Consider the following 22,899-nt stretch of genomic DNA (forward strand, 5'->3'; position numbering starts at 1 on the left):
TTATTGGGCTGATCTCATTTTACTTATTCAAAATCCCATAATCTCCAGTGATAGGTAAGCACCGCAATGAATGGATACAAATCCTCTCAGAAAATGACAGGTTTATTGTAAACAAGAGGTCCTTGGCCAAAACAAATCTGTTACTAAAATGAAACATTAACACTGTACAAATGAAATGCTGTATGCCAAATCTAAACTCTAGATACAGTTTAAGAATGTGTGTGAGAGCCGACAACTCTGGACCGCTACGCCCCAAAGTTGTGTATCGCCAACCGAAACATGTCGTTTGTACAGGCCCATGACCCATTATGGTTCCTCAGATGAAAAACTTGCTGGAAGCCCATTACGGGATCGTCATCTGCCTGTTGAAAGGGGCGGGGGGGAGGGTTGCATTATTTAAGAGTGGTGACACATACAACCAGTAGTGGCCTGTCAATTTGAAGGGCTTGACAAATCTTGAATACTTGAAATTCCATTAATGGTCAATTAACTTTGATTTGCTTTGAAATATTGTCGAATCTAAACAAAGGGTTGATGATATTAGCACATAAAAGTGAAGTAATCATTCATCTAATTATGATGCCCAAACAAGTAGAGGCGGTCTAGAGTCCATTAACAAATCCGATCACTTTACTGCAATGCTGTTGAAAGGGACAAGAACAGGCAACAATGCCAAACAATAATATTCTCTTGAACTTGAACTATAAATCTAATATCAGTGTTAATATTATGTAAGGATAATGCACGACAAGGTGTCCTAATATTGGAAAATAATAGGTGAGGCAAAGAACCCCACAATGCATTAGTGCGCGAGTGTGTTTCTCTCTGGCCACTGACCAACAGTGAAGATGTAGCTTTCCTTTACATTTTGGTGAATTTTGCTAAAAAAAAATAAATAAATAAAGGATCTTTTTCCCCCCCATGCATTGAAACCATTGTGACCGCCGAGAATTAGACATTAGCCGGATAATGTTTGCCACACGTCGCCTCTATCCCATAATAATATTACTAGAACAAACAACATAGCCAAACAACATTGACCAAGTATTTATCTCAAATTCAAAATGTAGTGCTCTGTGTCATAAACCAATTACCTAATTATTAGTCAAAATATGCTGATAGTGTAATTTCCTCTCACAAAATCGATAGAAAATTTGTTTCCACTTGTAGTAGTTGTCACAAATATATCACAGGTGATCAAATGGTCCATCCATTTTTTTGTCTTCTAAAAACAGGCCAAGGGCACTAACCAAATCAGAGAGGGACACGAGAAGAACATTTCGATTGTGAAATGGGCCCAGCACCGGCTGTAGTTCCAGACTCACCTTTAGCTGTCCCATGACCATGATGAGGATACAGCTATCTGGTGTGGGCTGGCAGTCCTGTTTTGTGATTATGTGCTGAATGGATGTGAAAGGCAAACTCTGTGGGTTGACGGAAAATCATTAATATAATCAGTAACTTGAAATAAGGCAAATATAATGAGAACCATGAGCACTGTAGTAAAAGTAATAAGCAGTAAAATGTGTGTTAAATAAAACCCAATTTTGCCAATATCCCCATTAAAGATACTTACTTTTAGTTTTCTAGTTATGGCCTCCCTCCCGAGGTTGAGCTCTCCCTCCCATGTCAAGCAGGCTGATTCAAACTAAGAAAAGAAAAGCTGGTATTTCACATTGAGTTAAGAACAAAAGCAAATAATACTCAACACTGCACCATGCTGAGATTGGTGATAACATTAAAAATCTAAAAATGTGCGCTATCATAAGGAAAATGGTCAGGGGTAATGTAAAATGTGTGTGCTGACTAGTAAACAGGCTAAGACTTAATTTGGCACGGGTATGACCCTCTGAGGCCAGCATGAGAAGCATGACTTTGTTAGTTCCACTATTTTGGCCGTGGAAACGCCTCCCTCCAACTGTCAGTGTACGTCTTTCTCTAACACCTCTCATTGCCACCGATAGGCTCAGATGCCTTAAATCATTTAATAGTAAGTTAAATTGAGCTTGGGCATGTGAATGTCCATGTATAAGAGTGAGGGAGACGGGAATCATTGATGGCGTCAATATTGTGATGGTCCTCCAATAGCTATACATCTGTACGACAGCAATCCTGGTTCAAAAGACAATTATCAGACAATTATCTTAAATATGAAATTCAATACAAGCAAATATTTTGGTCAAACTCACATATAATTCACCTATTCCTGTCCTCTCGACATTGTCAAACCGGCGATAATATTCCTCAACGAAGCCTTCCCCAATCTGTTGCCAAAGTTCTTTCTGGCAAGCCATGGCCTATAGTGGAAGTCTGGCTCTGCAAATGAAACAAGTTCAGAGCGTGAATTAAGATGCCATCTCCATTTGGAAGAATCAACTTTAGATCCTTATGTTACGCGCTGTTTACAGACATGCAGCGGGCACATAACATCCAAGGTACAGTACTCTGCTTACAGTGCAATGGCTGGATTTTTGATCAGGCTTCGCTTTGGGATACGTTGACACAATTTAGAATCAGTTATAACACTTCAGTTATAAATGATATGCAACCGTTCAGTTGCACATCGCAGAGGTATTGCCTTAAAGAAATCCGAAAAACTGTTTATTGACAACTAATTGCTCAAGTGGATTATGAGTAAACGCTCATTCGTCGCATCTGCTTTGGTGTTCCACGAACTCTGGACGTTAGCATACATGCAACTACATTGCGGCTCCAGCATTCCATACAAACCCTCTTGTTTTTATTCATAATCCCCACCTGCACGCCAGATAATGTTTACCACGAGGAAACCCGAGGCTAAAGCTCAGCAATGATGATGACATTAGATCTGCCTACGCAAGCGGATAATCAGGAGGCAAAACAGCTACCTGTTTTTCCAAACACACACGAGGATGAGCCATAGCGAGGCGCTCAACAGAACTGTGTACAAACATTACACTCGCTCAAACATTTACATTGACACACGTAAACAAATTGATTTAGTGAGCGACAGCAGGTAAGCAAACCCAAAGCTCGTCTTGACAGAATAATCAAATCCCCTGCGCGTCATCATCACTATTGAATAGAACATATAGTAAGTAGTATGTAACACATATAGGACAATAATGAGTTATCGGTACATCTACACATCTACAAGGGCCATTCAAACAGAAAGTAGGGTTAACTTATAATACCATCGGTCCAAATAACATTAAACCCGTCTGACTTGAACCGCACAGATAATCCATTCTAGGAAGAAAAAAAAAGCTCATTGGTGCCACTCCACGTTCTGCTCCACACACCGCGAGCTAACACCCAGCAGCTAGTTAGCTCTGTGTAGCAGTTAGCAAGTTCTTCCGGACTATGCAAGTTAGTTTTTCCACCCCCAAATGATCCAAATAGACATATCTTTTTGTGAAACACCCATTGAGAATGTAATTCAACGTGGTTTTAATTGCAACTTCGGCTGGCGCATCCTCTTCCAACAAATTTACCTTTGTATCAAAGTTGAGGTTATAAAGCAGTGGGCGACCCAGCGTGGAGAAAAAAAAACCCGCTTCATCCGGGTTATGACAACGTGATGACGTCATATTCGAAGTGACCAATGACGGCGCGGACGGGAATGCGCATTGACTCGAAACATTTTCAAATCGATTTGATTTATTATAAGGTCATTAAAAAAAAATAAAACAAAAGATAAAAACAAAAATAAACAGTCGGCGCCAAAACGTACAGGTAGATCGGTGAGAAAAGAAAAAAAGACAAATGAGAAATAGAATAAAATAAACAATTGAAAATAGGAAACATGTACAGAGTGGCTGCAGGTCAGAAAGCATGGGGATGAGGTCATCTGTCACTGTTTGCTCCCCACACCCAATTTTGGATTTTTTTTTTTCTTCTTCTTATGTTAACCACAGAAATACATCGTTCACGAGACTCATTAATACAAACGAGGACCTTTTGCATTTGTTCATGTTGTTTAATTAAAGGCGGAAAAAAATGAAAGATGTATCGGTCGTTTTCTTGAAACATTTGTGATTTTTACTCTCTGAATAGAGCGATAACAAGTTTCTCTTTATCAATAGTGGTCCTTTTTCACAATGTGGGCCTGCAATTAATTCAGGGTTTAGGGATTTTTAGGGATTTGTGAGGATGACAGCTCCTCACCCCTGCTGATGTTCTTTCAGAGCGTCGGCCCACATTTTGAGATATTTAAATTTGGGACAATGCTACCAGGCAATATAAAGTCTATAGACTTGATCGGAAGACGATGCTTTCCGTCAAACGCTGATGTCTTTGGTAGGACTACCTGGATACATTTCCTGGAGGTAAAATGATCATGGGAGATTTCAATGAAAAATTATTTAATGCATGTTGTGCTCACAATGTTCTGCGGCAATGCGGATATTCTCAATCGGTAGAAAGCAACTACAGAAGATGCCACAATAATCAATCATGCATACAAATACATTACATTTCACTGCATATATGTATGAAAGTATGTATATGTATGTGACGAATAAACCTCTTGAAACTTGAAATATTTCACCACGCATTGCACTGATGTTAAGGTAATGCCCAAAATACTTCAACTACCATGGCGGTATGTTAATTCATATTCTCCGTGATAACGGAGTGTTTCTGTAAATAGGGGGGGGGCGCACTTCAGAGAAGGGTGTTCGATATTTGTGCCATTTTGCAATTAATTAAGCATTACCCTTTGTTTAAAAGTCCTTGTAAAGTAAATCCAGTGATGTTTCCAAACACACTACACATGTCAGAAAGAAATTTCTGAAAACATGCGAAAAGTCTATTCCCTTCTATTTTGTACCCCCACTCTGTATATTGTTTGAGTCTTGTTTTATTTTTATTTTATTTACATTATCCTAGTTTCTTACTGCATTATGTTTTAGGAATCAGTTGGTTTCAGTTAGTTGCTAGGTAGGAATTAGGTTAGCTATTATGTTTGGTTTAGTAACTATTGTGAATAATCTCTGGGTGCGTTGCAAAGACATTTCACTGCATATATGTATGAACGTATGTATATGTATGTGACAAATAAACCTCTTCAATCTTGAATAGACTGAACGATGTAGTACTGAATTGTGGAATCAGACCGTTAAACTGTTTATCACCAACTTTGTGTTAGAGATTGTTTGAGTGGGTCTGAAATGGTGGCTCTATGATGCACTGGAAACATACTTAGCACGGCCCCGCCCCTAACACTATACAAAGCCTGGAGTGCAGCTCGCCGGCGATCAGAGTGATCTTTTCTCCAAAGAAAGCACATAAAATTCTATACATTTAATTTCCTCCATTTCCTAGTTGGAGAAAAAAATATAATAAAATTTAAAAAGCCCCGTGCTTCCCGTGCAGCGTCACTCATGGCAACCTAACCCGCACCCATCCTCCCCTTGCCATTAACTCATCTTGTCATCCTGGCACCTGCACCTCTCCGATCATTCAAATTTGGCTGGGTGGTTAATAAAACATTTTTCTGTAGTGTGACAAATTCAGAACATATTTATTTTTTCTTTACACAGACTTTAAGTAAAATTAAATCAACCGGTTCACTTGTTTGAGGGACAACATCTGCTGAGCACTGATGATGTTGTCCTTCGAGGAATATGCACAAATTGACAATAAATTAATACGCACCCGCGGCACGTGCCCAGAACAGTAGGAAACACGATTCAGGCGAAATGGCAAGTCAGGTCAAGAAATGATAGTGACGACGATGATACTGTTGCAGGCTTTTTGCACAGTATCACTCCCATCAAGATTTCCAAGAAAACCCAAAAGACCTTTTTTAAATTTTTGCCTGCAATCTTGCTGTGAAGAATTTCACAATGGTGCTGAGTTGGAGACAACGTTTTCTCCAGCAGATTGACGAGACATTACAAATATAGCTGAATTCCTAAACAGCATACATGTCTATACAAACACACATAATAGGAATATCATATAAAAAGAGCAGGGTTAATTCTACACATAATACATCTCCAGATCATTACAGATCTTTTTACTGGACCTACATTTACAGTGTGGGACTCTGTGTTTTGTTGGCAAGTGAGGCGACATTGACTTCCTTATTTGACAGAAATCTAACATCTTAATGTGCATATTTCCCCCCGAAAGCAAAACCAAACAAGAGAAAAGACCCAGGCACTTTTGAAATAAAGACTTCCATTTGTTAGAGTTCAGTGTTTGTTGATGGTGCCAGGAGAAGTCAACACTTCATTTGCAGTGATTTGTTCAGAAAGGCTAATATTGCTTTGTCGAGATCAGTGCACCTGTAAGTCTTCCTGCGATGTATGGCAGTTAAAAAAAATGTCTCTACAGTTACGGTTTCAACCACCAGCTTTCTGGGACCTTTTTTGATGAATGCTCTGGTTTTTAAGTCACTCTTCCTGCTGTGATGTGAAATAGTCATCTGTCCGAAACACACTTGGAATCTCCTGACGCTGGTGTGGTGCTGGTCGTCTTGGGCTGGCTGGTTTCTGTCAGTGAACAGACAAGAACTTTGGATTGTTATTAACACTTACAATGTTTTTTTTGTGTGATTTTTTGCAAAAGTTACATTCAAATAATTCTGTGTCCTTCTGTCCATAGTTCATGCTATTATAATCAAAGTTGTAATAACCATTACAATTAAATCAGTGCTAAATCAGCTAAAAAAGAAGAATACAATTGTACAAATTCCAATCTGGTCATATTGTTTTATTTGATCAACACTTTCCTTGTTTTTTCCCCTTTTATATTGGGCAACTGATAGCTTTTATCTCTTCATGACAATGCAATACTGTCACTCTAATCAAGCATAGATCATAAAGAGTGCTACGATCTAGACTTCTTGCGATCTAGACTACTTGGAGAACAAGGAGTTGTAGCACTCCCTGTGACCCAAGAGGTAAACAACATGAAGTAAACAACATGACGACTAACGGGACACACCCTGCCCTGCATCCAGCCTTGGTAATTAGACATTTTGCCTATGTCAGGGACAACTGTTTGTAATTGCAACAAAGCAAACAAAATTCAGTGAACCAGTTGGTTGACATGTAAATGAACCCTCACATTTAAGAAACCTGGGACGCTCATTGTGCGCAGGATCTTCTTGAAAGCACCAGGTAGGGTCCCCACTTCACACTCGGCCTGCGTGACCTGCTCCTCCATGACACTGACATTGGTACCGACCATCTTGACAAAGGCCTGAAGACAAGCAGACGATTACTTCACTTGTGTCTGTTAGTTATATCACCAAAAGACAACAGTCATCTTCACCATTACGGTGAGCTGCATCAGTGTAGCATCGCACAGACATGTAACCAAGTCCCTCTTATGCAAGTTATCCAATATCGTTTTCACACCAAAATTAGCCGGTTGACCTGGTTTAACCCGCTAAAAATAGGCGATTGACATCTTTCCTATTGTTAGGAGAATTAAGGTTTTTTCTGGTGCAATGTCATGAACGTGTGGTAAAAGGGGTGTGTCATGGTTCCAGTGTGATTGGGAAAAAAAGCAGCCGAGGAGACAGCAACTTAAACAAACGACAACATGAAACTTGAAAAAAAATAAATAAATAAAAGTATTTTGAGCCGTTCAAAATAATTGGATCAAACGACCCAACACTACATGGAGCATCCATATAGCTGGTGGGCACCTGCGCACGGAGATCCCCATGCTGCTGCTCAGCGGCGGGGAGTGGAGGCCAGCGGAGATCATGGGGGTTCTCTGCTGTGGGCCCCACGGTTCGATCCCCACACTTACAACATTTCAGTCTCCCATGCGGAAAAAAAGTCAATAACTTATTATTTTGATTTTGGATTCTAAATGGGATATGAATTGGTGGAATGATACACAAAATTAGCGGGTCACCCCGTGTGTCCTGTTCACATCGGAGTCGATCGGCGATGGAGCTGAATAAAACTGGGTCTATTGGCGAGTCATTTGACCCAGGACTGAGATCGGGGTTTTTCCTTTCCCACTGGTGACAATTGGGAGTTGGAAAGGGGCTACAAGTGTCAAGTCATTTGGTCTAAGTATCAAGCAAGTCACAGGTAGTTTTTCCATGGGCAAGTCAGGTCAAGTCCTTAGTTCAGGCAAGACAAGGTATTAGTACCTGTCTAATAATGACCTTAATGGCCAATCTAACCTGTTCAAAAAGTATGACAATTAATTTAATTTGTTTTATAATTATTCAGCGAAATAAATGTAATATAAATAAATAATATGTAATGTAATCATGTTATCATGTAATATCAATAGCAAACAAAAAATATTTTTTATAAAAGCTTATTCATTTCTTAATTTCTTCTCAAAATAAATATCACTTGTTTGACTACTGTTCAAATTTTAATTTATATTTAATTCCAACTTTTTATTGAGAATTGTTTGAATTTATCTTTAATTTTAACTTTTGGTGGAGAATTGTTTTAATTTATCTTTAGTCTAGCTGAGTTGCAGGTGCCAGCTGCACCACTGGCCCGTCTCATCTGTACCGTTGGGGAGGTGGAGTGGCTACGTTTTGTAGGAGCATTATTACCGGACATTTTGACCTGCAAGTTTATAATATAGTTGTTTTTTTTGTAAATACACAGAGACACAGAAGTTACAAAGTGCATGCACAGACATTCGGGGGAATGAGTGGGAATGAAAGAGGCGCCATTCTCCATATTACAAGTCAGTGTACCATCAAAATGATTTTGAAGCTGTCATTTTAAGATAAAAATAAAATTGCAGTGTTGCTTTAAACTGAAAACATAAATGAACACAAACAACTCATTGAGTCATGTCTCAAGTCAAGTCACAAGTCTTTAACTTCCAAGTCCAAGTCGAGTCTCAAGTCGTTTATTTGCGGTCAAGTCAAGTTGCAAGTCATCAAAACAGTGACTCGAGTCCAAAGCTGCTTTCACGCATGCACTCCGGACAATGTCCCGACTTGATTATCCAGACACTATCTAGAGTTGCCCTTTCACACATGTACCAAAAAAAAACCCAAAAACTAGATTTTCCATCTCAGACGCGTTTACACTACCTTCAAATAATCTGTTTGGTTTAGACGAGAGGCGGAGCCTTGGTAGAGCGTGCAGGAAGCAGGACATGATGCAATGACATTGCAGAGATGAGGCTACTGACTTATCAGTAGTTGTGCTTTTTTTTTTTTGCATTGATACTCCATGTATTTGGACGTACCCCCAACATAAACGAGAGTGGAAAGGAAAAATAAACGAAAGCAGAAAGGAGTACACAGCAGCTACGCTCCATGCACGAAGGTCAATAACTTGTGCACGATAGAGACGTCATCAACACCCTCCCCTAGCTCTGATCACACATACCCTTCAATCGGACATTACCTGGACCTTGTACGAGGGTGCTGGCTGGGTAACAAATGTTAACGTTCACACATACAGCTCATCCGGGTAAAGTCGGGATAATTTCAGGGTTGCAGTGCATGTGTGAAAGCAGCTCATGTCACAATGACTTGAGTCCACAGCTCTGGCATCATATGTTGCTTGGTTGGTTTTTAGGACGGTATTTCAGGTGAGTAATAATTGTTAGGCCTCCTCATCTGGGTTAAGAGTCCACTGTGCCTGTTTTGATTACATAACATTACATTTAGCAGACGCTTTTTCCCAAAGCGACTTACAATTATTCAAATACCGACGGACGCAGCCATCAGGAGCAATTAGGGGTTAAGTGTCTTGCTCAAGGACACTACAGCATGCGAGCCTGGGATCGAACAAGCAAACTTTAGATCACTTGACCACCAGCTCTACCTCCCCCGAGACTGTAATAGACTCCCTAATCACCAGTGAAGTCTCCCGTTGAAGTCAGATCACACACATCAACATGTCTCACTCTCTTAGTCGAAACAAACAGCGTGTCATTCAATGGATGAGTTATTCTTTCTGCAGGTTGTGCATAAATCTCAATCAGTTCCATTTTTCGTGTGAGTTTTGCTGCATTTAAGGGCTTTTGATTGAAGGAGTATACATATAAAAACAGCCACAGTTAGTCATTTTTTTTGGAAACACAATAACCCTTTAAGAAATAAGGAATAAATCACTTACCTCTAACTTGTCAATCCTTCTGTATATTTGTCTCATTTCATCAGACTTTTTCTGGATTTGAGGTAGGTTGTCATTCACTATCTGGGAGGTATCATTACGAATCTGAAAAAATAAAAAATTAAATCAGAACAACAGAATGATGTTATGTGGAACTTGTCAAGCTGGGTGGATGTGGAGTGACTTATCTGTGTTCAGGTCAGGAAAAGAAAACAAGACCAGGTACGGAAAACATGGAAAGTTTGAGATGAAGCATTTTTTTTTTTTGGGTCCCATTATAGCTTGCCTCGTCCAAGCTTACCATATCAAGCATTCCGACAAATTCATCCACTCGTGTCAGCATTTCTTCCAAGCTCTTCTCCAAACAAATAATCTGGAGGAAAAGTTTGAGAGAGGGGAATACAATACACATGTGAATCTGTGTTTGTCTTATACTATTGACCTACAATTACCACCAGAACTATTGAGGGCGAATCAGAGTCACGTCAAGCTTATGGGGCCGGTCTCTATGACTGGACATTGTAAGCGGGCACTTTATATTTCATTTAAATAGTTATTATATTTCCGAGTGTCACAAGACCAAAGCGCTGGGTCCTTTGTCCCCAGACTGAGCTGGGGAGCTTTCCCAGTGTTATTTATTATTAATGATATGCGGTGTATCACGTTATCTAGCAGAGTCCTGAGTCGGGGCTAAGGTTAATGTGGCAAACCCTAAGATCATGTGTTGTGTGGATTAACTGCAAGTCCCACAATTCCATTCAGAACCGCCACTTGTTTTTTTTTGTTTTTTTTCCCTTTCTAAACAACCGGGTTTGCCCTCGTCTTCATCGCGTTATTTTCTCGTAAGAATGCCTTCTCCTCGTCAACGAGTTTGTTTATTCTTGGGTCACTCGGGGTGGTGGCTCTTCCATCGAACTGCGCCGTTCTGTTTCGTCAATGTTCATCCATAATGACAAGATTACTGACCACAAACCAGCTAGCTGGTCTGTGGACCCATCACTAATTGTGCGTGACCGATCTTGGCATTCTCGGAAGGAAAGGCGGACCCCGCCACCGACAACGTCAACGGCAGATAGACGACTGGCTGTGCGTTTCTTATCAAGTTCAATGACCTTAATAACGTGCGAACACACGGGTTTTTTTTTTTTTTTTTTTTTTTTAACAAAACGATCTCGTGGATTACCACTTTAAATTCGAGGTTCGCGTCTATTCCACCAACCTCCTCCTCGGCCGCGGCTCTTATGTAGGACGAATAGCTGAGGGCGGTCTGTCTCAGAGCGCCGTCGTCCGGGTCCTGTCGTCGGTGAGCCGACGCGGGCTCCGGCTCGCTGAGGCTCGGGCTCCGGGAGACCGCCGCCGCGCCGAAACTGGGGCTCTGCGACACGGAGCCGCTGCTCAGGATGTCACTCAGCACGGACAGGCTGCTGGCGCTCTGGGACACGATGCCGCTGTCCCGGCTGATCTCGGCGCTGGACTCCTCCAGAGGGGAGAGGAAGACCACCCGGTCGGGCCGCTGCTGCTGGTCCATCTCGCCCGCAGCTCGGATCCTTCCGGCGCCGCGTTTGGGCTGCGACTGACTGGGTCACGTGGGTCCTCGGCCCACGGAGGGGGCGTCGGAGGGGTCAGAATTCAGAGGAAAAGTCGAAGCGAAGAATAACTATCGCCACCAATACAGACGGAAAAGTACAACAGAAACTATGTTAGGTTGCACTGTACAAACAGTCGAGTTTTGTAGTAAAGGAGAATAAACACATTAACTTACATTGAAAGAGTATGCTTGGATTGAAAAGTCAAATGAGAGTATATAGACTGTATGAGCATATAGATATTGAATTACATGAAAACATGGAATGACAGAACCTCTGTTTACTTTTATTTACATGTTTTTTACCAAATTACCAAATATTGACATATATATATATATATATATATATATATATATATATATATATATATATATAAACACACACACACACACGGTATGTAATAACTTATAACTCAATAACTATAAGAACTTTAACGAACGGCCGACTACCCTGGACCACGGGTATTGCTGCTTGCAGCTATATTCCAATTTGTCATCGTTATTTTTTGATGATTATTTATTGAGTTTCTTATTTATTGATTCTTACATGGCTGAACTAAAAGCAAATAAATCACCCTATTATTAGGTTACTCGACCCAACAAGCTATTTTCTTTAGATGCTGTTCCTCCTTACGGCCAGCAGATGGCGGCAAGCCTTCGGACGCGGCTCTGTGACGTGACGGCGCCACACTGCATTGTGAGCCAGTGCTGTATTCATTATTTAGGAAGAATATTGCACGATTTTGTGATATCTAAACGGGTGAAAATTTCACAAAATGTATTCAATTTATGTTTGACGTTATCTAGCGTGACATCCCACAGCCCCAAGAACTTTCTCCATCTGCGAAAGAGTGCAGTTTATATTTATAAAGGAATAGTGAACACATCGAGTTACTTACTGCCCTCTTTCCAAATACATTTTCTAACCTTTGCATCAATTTCATTTAATTTATTTAGCGCACACGTACTGAACAAAAAAAAAGGAATGGATTCTGCTGTATCAAGATAAGCAATACCGTATGTTGAATGAACCAGTGTTCTTTCACATCAATTACTTAAGAGGAAATAATGGTATAGACAAGGATGTGCAGAGACATTAAAAATGTGTCAAATGTCTTTCAACAGTTGGTGTGTATAGTTATTTAACATTTAAGGACTCCGAGAACACAGTGTTTCTAATAGATTTTGGAACAGATAGAGAAGTAGCCATCCTACGCCTTCATATCTGCACTTCTCTTCTTTATTTTGCGCTTTTTATGTTTAATTACTTATGACATAACAGGAGAAGTGTAAACTATCCCGTCGGCAGATATTTAAAGGCTGAGGAATCTTTAAATGTCAACAGCAAACGTCTTAGCCATTTACCCGTAAGTCCACGATGCACGGAGCTTCTGGCTGCCTAGAACATTGAGATGCATGGCCAGCTTCAGGGTTAGGGAATATTTATATGCTATTAATAGATGCCTCAATATGTAGGGGATCAATCCGTGTCAGCTCATTGACAAAATGTTTTCCCGATAGTTTTTGAACAGAGAGGGCTAGAATTCCATCATGTGGGCTGAATAGAAAAATAGGACTTTGAAGAGTTGAAATTATTTCTAGTCAACAGCCCGAACCTGGTGCATGTTGAGAGTGATCTGACTACTTACAACCTTGAATGTAAGACTGTGGTAGAGGCTGTAGCAAATCATCAGTCCTTTGGAATAATTTTTAAATTTTTTAGCCATAAAACTATTGAAGAATTATTGAGTACTTAAGAGAATAAAACAACTTACTCCCATGGGTGACTAAAATGTGAGCAACTTTGATGCAAACTGCAGGATTCCCATTGTCTTCCGTTGGATTCTTCCCTTATTCTGGCAGCTGCATATTGAGTACAATGTTAGGACAGCCAAAATATGTTTTAAATATCCTAAAGAAATACATACCAAAATACTAGCCATAGCAGATGTGTGGCTGGTAAAGCTTGTAAATTATGGAGATCACCTGTAAGAACCATATATGGAAACTTTGAACCAACACAGCACATTTCCATTCCACAAACTGTTAAGCTTAGAATAATTTATTTGAGGAGATAAAACAGAATGATCCAAATCATCAATGCATAAAAATACAATTAAAAAGAAAATGGAAGGCAGTCTACACAATCAAAGTTGATCAGAAATATCAAATTACAGAATTAAGAAATATAGAATTACTCTTTAAAAAGGTTTAAAAAGTAAGCATTAAAGTTGGTCCCAGAAAAAAAAAACAACATAAAAGTGGTCACTAACAAGAAATGAAAGGCTGTAGGAACATTCCAAGCTCTATAATACAGTGGATTCACCTAAAAATGGTTTGCTTGTCCCAAATTTTAATACATACATAAAAATCTAAACAAAGACAGAGTGAAAAAAAACAAAACAAAGAAAAAACAACAAAAAACAAAGACAACAAACGCTCTTTGTTTCCTTTAAAAAAAATTACCATTTATCTTTCACAAAAACACAGACATGTTATAAAATTTGTTATACAGAGTTTGAGGAAGCATAGCCATGCTCATGCGTTCCCTACCAGCCCGGGATGTTTATATTTTAAGTCTCTACAGAGCTGGGTGGTTGGGATGTGTGTGTGTGTGTGTGTGTGTGTGTGTGTGTGTGTGTGTGTGTGTGTGTGTGTGTGTGTGTGTGTGTGTGTGTGTGTGTGTATATTATAGTGTAATAACCGTGCCGTCTTCCTCCACCCCTCCCCTGGGCAGCGCCAAGCTGTGTCGCTGGTCTGTTTTCAGGGAACTGAGGATTTTGTGCAGGCTGCCGTTGCTGTGGCGCAGGGCCGGGTTGCTGCTATGGTGCTGGGGTTGCGCGAGGTGCTGGTGGCTGTGGTGCGACTGGGAGCTGTGCTGGAGGTTCAGGTCTCTGTGGAGCTGGTAGCTGAGGCTGCTGCTGTGCTGGTGCTGGTGGTGGTGGAGCTGCTGCGGCGGCGGCTGTGGCTGCGGCTGCTGCTGCTGCTGCTGCTGCTGCTGCTGCTGCTGGTGGTGGTGGTGGTGGTGATGGTGGTGGTGGTGGGAGCCGCCGTTAAGGCTCGTCTGGGAGTGGAACGAGGCCGTGGACACCACCGACGGGGGGCGAGACGGTGGGCGGGACACGGGGCGCGTGGGAGGGCTGGGAGGCTCCACCGGGGTTGGTGCGATGCTCGTCGGCGTCTGCTGATGCGAGCGCGAGACGCTAGACACCACCGAGGCGTTGGACCGCCGCGACGGTCGCTTGATGCTGTTCTCGATGACGATGTCGGCCTCTTCGTCGCTCTCCAAGTCGTCCGGGTAGCCGGGCGTCCCCGAGGTTGTCATCCCCGCGGAGGCCGCGGAGAAGCTCGGGTAACCCGTGGAGCCGCTGCTGTCGGATGACTGGCACGAGCTCCCGGAGATCCGGCTGCTGCGGACCACGTTGTTGCGCTGGTTAACCGGCTTGACCGTCACGATCAGGTTGTGGCTGTTGGCGATCATCATGTCCGTCACTTGATCCAAGGACTTCCCCGAAACTTCAATGCCGTTCACCTCCAGCACCTCGTCGTTGACGGCGAGCAGCCCGGTGCTCTCCGCCAGCCCCCCGGGTACCATCCGGGATATGAAGATCCCTGGGACCTTCTCCAGCCCGTGCGGGGTCACTCGAACGCTGGTGCCGTCTCGAATGTAGAAGCCGAGCGGTTTGTCTGAGCCGTGGCGGTAGAGTCGCACGCGGCGGTGGGACTCGGGCAGGATGTCCACGTCAATGATGGAGGAGACGGGCCGGAAGTCCTGCGGCATCCCGATGCGGATGTGAGGCCGCTTGCGGTTGACATCGTTGCGTAGTGTCACCACCGCCTTCTTCTTGCGAGTTAATGTGTTGTTGCCAAAGTTGGTGTAGTCAACTTCTTCTGCAGAGAGAGAGAGAGAGAGAGAGAGAGATGAAGAGACGCTATTCTCTATGAGTAGTACCATCCAGAACCATCACATTTAGATCAAATAACAGCCATGTCCCAACCTATTGACAAACAAGTTGGAAAATAACTAAATTATATCACAGCACAAACTGAATCATGAAAGTGACATCAACTTGAATAACTGCATATCATTGAATCAAATTGGAAATTAACCTTTTCTGTTTGCTTAAGGATCTTGCCTCAATTTAGCCTCAGATATGATTGAACAGTAGTAATGAACAAATGGCACCGGATTTATTCAAGCGTTTATAAAGCATGGCGTGGTTTTGACATGACAAGACAGCGAGCCCGGTTTATTGTCACATTTCAGTTTGCTGCACTACGCAGCTCCATCACATCTATTAAAATATTGCTGAAACCGTGCGCGTGTTTTGTGTGTGCACGCGTGCACGAAAAGCTGAGTGTGCAGAGTATTCCCGTCTGCGCCGGCAGAGGTGACCCACCCGCTTCACGGTCAGGAGTAGCTGCAGCTGACTCGGGAGATTCCTCACAAACGTGCAATAGAAGTTAAACCGGGCGGATCGTTCTTAAAAATGACCCAAAAAAAAAAAAAAAAAAAAAAGGGGGGTGTGGGCACTGCTTTACTCAAAACGGAAGAAACTTGAAAGAAATACATGATCACCAAGTCGATAAGCTCCCCCCGCCCCCCACAAATAGACAGGAAGTGTGGACACAGCCAAGCGCCATGTGACAGGAAGCAACAGTCCCGAAGGATTGCATCGGCTCCTCTGCTTCCATGGCAACGGGAATGACTCATCTTTTCAGGCCACTCTTTGGGACACCTGCTTCACACATGTCTGAGTCCGACAACGTGTGTGTGTGTGTGTGTGTGTGTGTGTGTGTGTGTGTGTGCACTGCAAATGTTGGCATCATCCCAATACTACAGAGAGGAATAATGTGAATAATGTTGTCATTCAGAGTCTTGTTTCAATTGCTTTGCTACAGTTGTCAAGTCAGTCTGAGAGTCTGCGTTGAAGTTTGGGACTCGGCCATACTACTCCCTGCCGCAATCCGCTGAATCATTAGAACGACTCTATCTCCTCCGTTTCTGACACTCCCCCCCCCCCCCCCCACAGAATGCGAAGGAACATTACACCCATGATTCAATAACGCCTTCAAATGTATTATTTTTTTTTTATATATTATGTGTGCACTAGCTCAATGTAAAATACCATTCATTTCTGGGAGGATGTGCACTGAAAGAAAGTTACTGGATCAACATCGAAATTGCTTCAATTTGTAAAACCTATAATTTTTTTAGGCGTTCAATTAAAATTTGAAAGATTAAAGTGTGAAAACCTCAAGGAATCCCCCCCCCCCCCCTGTCCAACAAACAGAGACATCAGGAAATCCCCTCCTCCCAGCTCGGGCTGAGATGTAATTTTTAAAAGGAAGGCTTGCGTTTTGCGTACGCCGCCCGTCCTTAAAAAGTACAGAGGCAACGGTTATTCTGGGTTTTCTACGCATGTCCTGGCAGTTGTTTTGATTCAATCCAGAATAGGCATTTGCTACAGGGCTGGAATTTCTGCCACAAGTTCAAGTCTGGCTGATGAGAACCATATTGGAGGGATCGCTGCCCAGTTACTCATTACAGGTTCTCGGTACAACGCCCTCATTCCACGCCCTCACCTCAGTCTGCTGCACCGCAACGCAGCTACACTCTGTCGGAGACATTGTCGAGGAAGAAATCCAATTTATTTTTAACATGATTCTATTTTTTTTTTTAATTTTTTTTTTTTTAATATGCCGTGGAGTTACCCCCGCTGCACTACCCAAGCGATAAGTCCTTGTTGATGAGAAAAGGTTTAAGAGAAGTTTCAAATGATTTGACACGGCCTGTGTACATAACCATGTTTACATGCAGTATTTGTAATATATGCGTATGCATAAATGCCCAATTTCCCGCTTTTATACTTTGAATTTAGATACAGAGATTTATTGGTTTATTGCCGATTTTTAAAAATGTTTTATTAATTTATTTCCCCCCCGCTGTGTGCTGCTATAAAACTCAAATTTTCCTACAGGGATGAACACTGTCTCAGAGTCAGTATTAATTATATAGGTCACACATTGACTGGAAGGCTGAAGTATATACACCAAGAGAAGCTGAATATACATTCCCTTGGTAACATTAGCCTGTAAAGGCCCCAAAGTTATCCAGAAACAGATTCAGACTGTTGCAAGAAAAGCTTTTTCTGTCCATCTGTCTGTCTGTCTGTCTGTCTCTCTGTCAGCCGACCAGCTGCAAAGAATCCTGGACTCATCGTCTGGGATTCAGAAGAAATGAAGGCTTGCAAAGTTAGAGGCTTTATGGTAATGCACGTCTGTCTGTGTATTCATAGAAATGGCAGAGACTGCAGTCCAGGCTCAGAGTCAAAGAGTTTGTGTACATTTTCAGCTGAACTTCCCATCTGCCTCATTAACAATGAGAAGTCTAACCTTAATATCCTGCAAGTCAAGCCGGCAGCACAACAGACTACATCCGTTGAAACCCCATCAAAGGTGCACACTGAAGAAGCGTTGACCTCAGATCAGCAATGAGGCGTCAGGTGCCACAGAAAGTGGCGCCTAGCCTACCCGGCGGGGTCCGTCCGAGTGGAAGAGTCACACATGGGCATTGTGGCACAGATCCACTCCAACTCAGTGAGCACGCTCCGCTCCGTCAGACACACGTTACTGTAACGACTCCTGACGAACCTAATCCCAGCTGTATTCGGGCGTGACGGGCGAGCCCATGTGAGCCCGATTATCAAAGACCGGCAGGTGATCTGTGGCCCGGCATCTGGAGGCTTCAAGCAGGGCCCCGAATCAAGCCTCGGAACCAAGGGCCTATCAAAGCAGCTTGGAAACACACAGGTTTTACCATTTCTCACACTTACCAAAGCTGCATTAAGAAATTAATACAGAAGAAACTGGCTTTAATGTCCATAGTGCATGTGTGCACACACACATATATACACATATTAAATATTTCTGCAGGAAAGGAGTACACACACACACACACACACACACACACACACACACACACACACACACACACACACACACACCAGCTGTTAGCAGTTAGCCATGAACTGGATGCCTTCAACCAAAAGTATTGCCATCCCACTACAAATCCATCCACAAGCCAGAATGCTGACATGAACGGAAAAATGTTAATTCACTTAAATAACACTGAACATTTAATTCCAGGACGATGTGGAAGGGTAACACGAGAGCACAAGACAAAGCTCCATAGAGAACAAACCGATAACTAAAGGGACATGACGAATTCTAATTTGCCATGCTTGTCGCACACTAATCCATTTGACAATGATTTGATAGAAACGCCAGTCGTGAAACTGATGAAGACATGGCAAGGTTTTCTTTGGGGTTTTTTTTTTGCACAGAGAGCACGAGCCACAGTGATCATGACAATAGGTCACCTGACCCGGCTTTAAACCACAACCCAGGCAGGGTCAGGGGACGGGGCTCAGAGGTGAAAGCAGGCATGGGTGACTGGTCCACATTCCAGTGCGCGCGCGAGCGAGAGAGAGAGAGAGAGAGAGAGGTGTGGAATGTAGCGGGTTGATCCACTTTGAGCTATCTCAGAACAGGTTAAAGACAGGCCTGACGTACTTAAGAGCATCAGCTAATTCTTCCACCTTGCACCAGCCACGCAAAGCTCTGGCCTTGACTCAGCCGATATGGAAAACTGTTTAAATCATTTAAGAGGAGAGGGGGGAAAAAAAAAAAAAAAAAAAAAAAAAAAAAAAAAAGATCAATGCAAGTACAACATCAGCCCCTTCAGATCCTAATGACGGTTGTTGTAAAAGTTTAACCGACGCCGGATGGGAAAAACAGAAGTTGTAACTGATGCTGTTGGGGGAAAAAAAAAAAAGCCCTTTTACATGGCTCTGCTTTTTTAACCACCTTCAATAAAAGGCAGGAATGTAAGAAGCACGGTGATCAGCCATCAGAGCCCTTCCAGGAGCGCCCGGTCCTGGCAACACTTCCTGCTGCTACTACAGGCAAACAAGGAACGAGAACAGAGGCCCAGGCGATAATAGGTCTTTATTGCTCATGAAGAGTTGTGCTCGAATAACGCCTTGATGCCACGAGCAAATTTACAGGATCACCAGCGGGGCGCGGTGTGTGGCTGCCAGAAAAGGTGAAGCAAAAGCCAAACACGAGCACGAGCTCGTGGCTTCACACGGCCCTTAAGGACAAACACGACTGGAATATTTTTGGGTACCGCATTTAACGCATCACGTTTAGCTGTCCTTTATTAATGATGCAACCCATGCATTTTCGAGGGCTGTTTGGGTCATTTAGACATGCCACATTTCACACCGCCGCTCCCTGCGGAAGTTGGCGCCAGATGCCACGTGTTGGTGACTTAAGCAGCACTTGAGCGCACTACATTATGCAACAAGACTTTTCTATCCAGTGGTTCAGTCCGACTTGTTGCGACATCCGTACGTTTTCAAGTGGCCTCTGCGTGTTCGTGCACGTGTCGGTGTGTGAATGGAGAGCTTTGTGCTTGGTAGCCGAGGCGATGTGGGAAGGTAACTATATGTCGGTGTTGGTGAGGGTCTTGGTGCGTGCCGAAACCCCCCCCGCTTCAGAGCTGACAAAGCGACTTCCCTCAAGAGGTGCGACCCCGGCACGGGCTGCCTGCGGTATTTTTACTTGTTGGTGAGACGCCGACACTAGCACGAGTATGCAGATAACTTGCATCCCCTGAAATCTGAGGCCTGGAAACGGCACAAAGGTGTGTTTGTGTGTATGTGTGCATGGGGTGAGGTTGCGTAAATGATCAACACTGAACTTTATGTACATCCAAACCGCTCTGGTAAAGCGATAGCCACCGACCCGGCCCGAGTCACTCCATCTATATTCGGCAGAGCCTAGATCTCGACACATTCCTTCGGACCACCCCCTTAACCCCTTGGCCCTGGCATGGCTTTCCTCAGCCAAGCGTGACAAAGTGCTTAGTGACAGTACAGACCATAACCACCAAAGACAGACTCTTCAGTGAGAAAACAGTGAATAGCTCTAGAACCTGCTGCCTTTTGCATTATGTCACTGGCGGCTGTGGCAGTGGGCTTCATTCCCTGGCCCCACACACACACACACACACACACACACACACACACACACACACACACACACACACACACACACACACACACACACACACACACACACACACACACACACACACACACACACACACACACACACACACACGGTGGCATTGAAGGAAACAGCATATGACAGCGCAGGACGGAGCTAAGGCGCCCAGTACAATAGAATACAGTAACGGTGTGTGTCCAGAACGTCCTCCATCTTTTCCCTGTTTGCAACAGAAAGGACTCGTTCTCATGAAACGCATCTGGCTTCCTTGCGATGGGGAGGTCAGAAATGGCTGCTTTCGTTTCGTCCCTGATGGACGCACAAAACGACACCAAAAACATTTGGAGATAAAATAAAAAATAAAGAGGGAGGGTGATCGAAAGATCAAGATAAAGGGAAAATTCCTACAGTTCTCACTTATTAAAAACCCAACCAGTGCTTGAGACTTAAATAGTTACACAATCAACAGATTACATGAGGTTAAATCTGCAACACAGGCTTTTGTCGTGAAAGCCAAAACCTAAATTTGGATCAAACGTAACTTTTGAACCACCAATAATCCCACAATTTCCAACACGAGCACCGTTTATCTGAGAGTGTGTCAATCGATACCTCGTGGGGAATCTCAGGAACCACGCAAAACAATTTGTGTCGTTGAACCTTCTCCCTCAGCCCTTGTTGAGGAACAGGGAGGTCTATCTGCGTGTGTGTTCAGAAACACCCCGCCAGGGTCTGACTCCCCAATACTGACTTGGAAAATCCAATCCAAACCAAAAAAATAAAAAATAAAAAAATAAATAAAGATATTCCGTCTCCTCTTTTTTTTTTTTTTTTATTAAACAAGCAGACATATTTCACATTCTTGTCGGGGCTGGGGTGGAAAGTTGGACAAGCCCGAGTATTGTACGTAATTGATGACAGTTACAGTGAAAAAACTCTGAAGCTCCTTGAGCTCTATGATGTCGGGTGAGAAGAATCCTCATTAACGCGGGCGCACACACACACACACACACACACACATCTGCACCACAAGGAGAACAGAGGATAAAATAGTGAGGTTGGAAAGACCAAAATAGCAACAAGAAGCTTGTTGTTGCTCTCAAAAAGTGGATAAGATGTTCTAGTTAACGAGATGCACTATAACTAAACAAAACGTGGACACACACACACACACACACACACACACACACACACACACACACACACACACACACACACACACACACACACACACACACACACACACACACACACACACACACACACACACACACACACACACACACACACACACACACATCTGGGACAAGTTAAACGGAGGCTGCCTTGCCTGCTCTGCTCTGGCTCGGTCGGAGGAGGGGTTTGTTGGAGGTTAATGAGCACACAGTGACTGGATGAAGACTCCCTGCAGGTGTAAACCCCCCGCCCCCACCCCCAACCTCACCATCACCCACATCTGTCTGTGCATGTCATATTTCTGGGGAAGGGGGGCAGGGAGAGATAGAGTGCTGCAGAATAATAAAAACAGTTAAAAAGGGAGATAAAGTGGGAGTGTGTATGCCTGCACACAAGGAGATCAATGTCAGTCTCCAAAGTGTGTGTGTGTGTGTGTGTGTGTGTGTGTGTGTGGGTGTGGGGTGGAGAGGTGGAGAGGTGGAGAGGTGGAAAGGTGCTACATCAAAGGGGAAGGAGGAAAAGGGGTGATGGCGGCGGAGACAGGTCTCGCATTCCTCCCTAGACCTTTCAAAGGGGGGAAAAAAATAAAAAAACACCACCTTTCTCCTTCGGGGGCGTTCCCCCGTCCTCCGTCTCCTGAACACAAGCAACTTGCGCTTCTGGTTTTAATCCAGTGCTCTTTCAAGATTCATGCGTGTGTTCCCAACCCAGAAAACACAAGTAAAGCTTTATTTTATTTTTATTTTTTTCATGTTCGTTCTTCTTTTAAAGCCATATGGTCTGCAGGTACTGGACCTGCCAGGCTCTTGGATCTTATTAAGCAATGGGAGTTGCCAAAAAAAAAAAAATCTGGACGACGATCTGGATTCCAAAAGAATGCAGAATTAACTTAGAGAATCTGAGGCAAAATAAATAGAACGTTTGCTGTAAATATGACCATCTCTTCCCCTTCATTGCAAAACAAAGATTTAAAAGATGAGGGCGGAATACGACCCGGGTCCGGGTTGTTCCGTG

The 22,899-nt window shown here is 43.1% G+C and overlaps 2 protein-coding genes across 2 annotated transcripts in view; both read right to left on the minus strand.

Moving 5' to 3' along the window:
• Positions 1 to 5,491: 5,491 nt before the first annotated feature.
• On the minus strand, positions 5,492 to 11,587 carry bloc1s4 (biogenesis of lysosomal organelles complex-1, subunit 4, cappuccino). The gene is made up of 5 exons (XM_080002277.1): positions 11,269 to 11,587; positions 10,351 to 10,422; positions 10,053 to 10,154; positions 7,057 to 7,191; positions 5,492 to 6,479 (listed from the first exon to the last, which is right to left on the minus strand). Exons 1-5 carry the CDS (start codon positions 11,575 to 11,577, stop codon positions 6,381 to 6,383), a joined length of 717 nt encoding a protein of 238 aa, XP_079858403.1. The 5' UTR covers positions 11,578 to 11,587; the 3' UTR covers positions 5,492 to 6,380.
• A 2,123-nt stretch (positions 11,588 to 13,710) lies between these two features.
• Positions 13,711 to 22,899, minus strand: part of pard6gb (par-6 family cell polarity regulator gamma b) — a 29,612-nt gene continuing 20,423 nt past the window's right edge. The window contains exon 3 of the mRNA XM_080003894.1: positions 13,711 to 15,525. Within this exon, the coding sequence (XP_079860020.1) occupies positions 14,324 to 15,525 (1,202 nt within the window). The 3' untranslated portion in view covers positions 13,711 to 14,323. The remainder of the gene's footprint in view (positions 15,526 to 22,899) is intronic.

This window comes from Zeus faber (genome assembly GCF_960531495.2).
Source record: "Zeus faber genome assembly, chromosome: 1".
NCBI lineage: Eukaryota > Metazoa > Chordata > Actinopteri > Zeiformes > Zeidae > Zeus > Zeus faber.

Bases quoted from the DNA above. Each gene is read 5' to 3' on its own strand.
- bloc1s4 (XM_080002277.1), bottom strand. From the start codon at position 11,577: ATGGACCAGCAGCAGCGGCCCGACCGGGTGGTCTTCCTCTCCCCTCTG. The intron at 7,192-10,052 runs GTAAGTGATTTA...GCTTGTCTTCAG, and splicing joins GAAGGATTGACAAGTTAGAG to GCCTTTGTCAAGATGGTCGG. The intron at 6,480-7,056 runs GTGAGGGTTCAT...GTTCACTGACAG, and splicing joins GCGTCCCAGGTTTCTTAAAT to AAACCAGCCAGCCCAAGACG.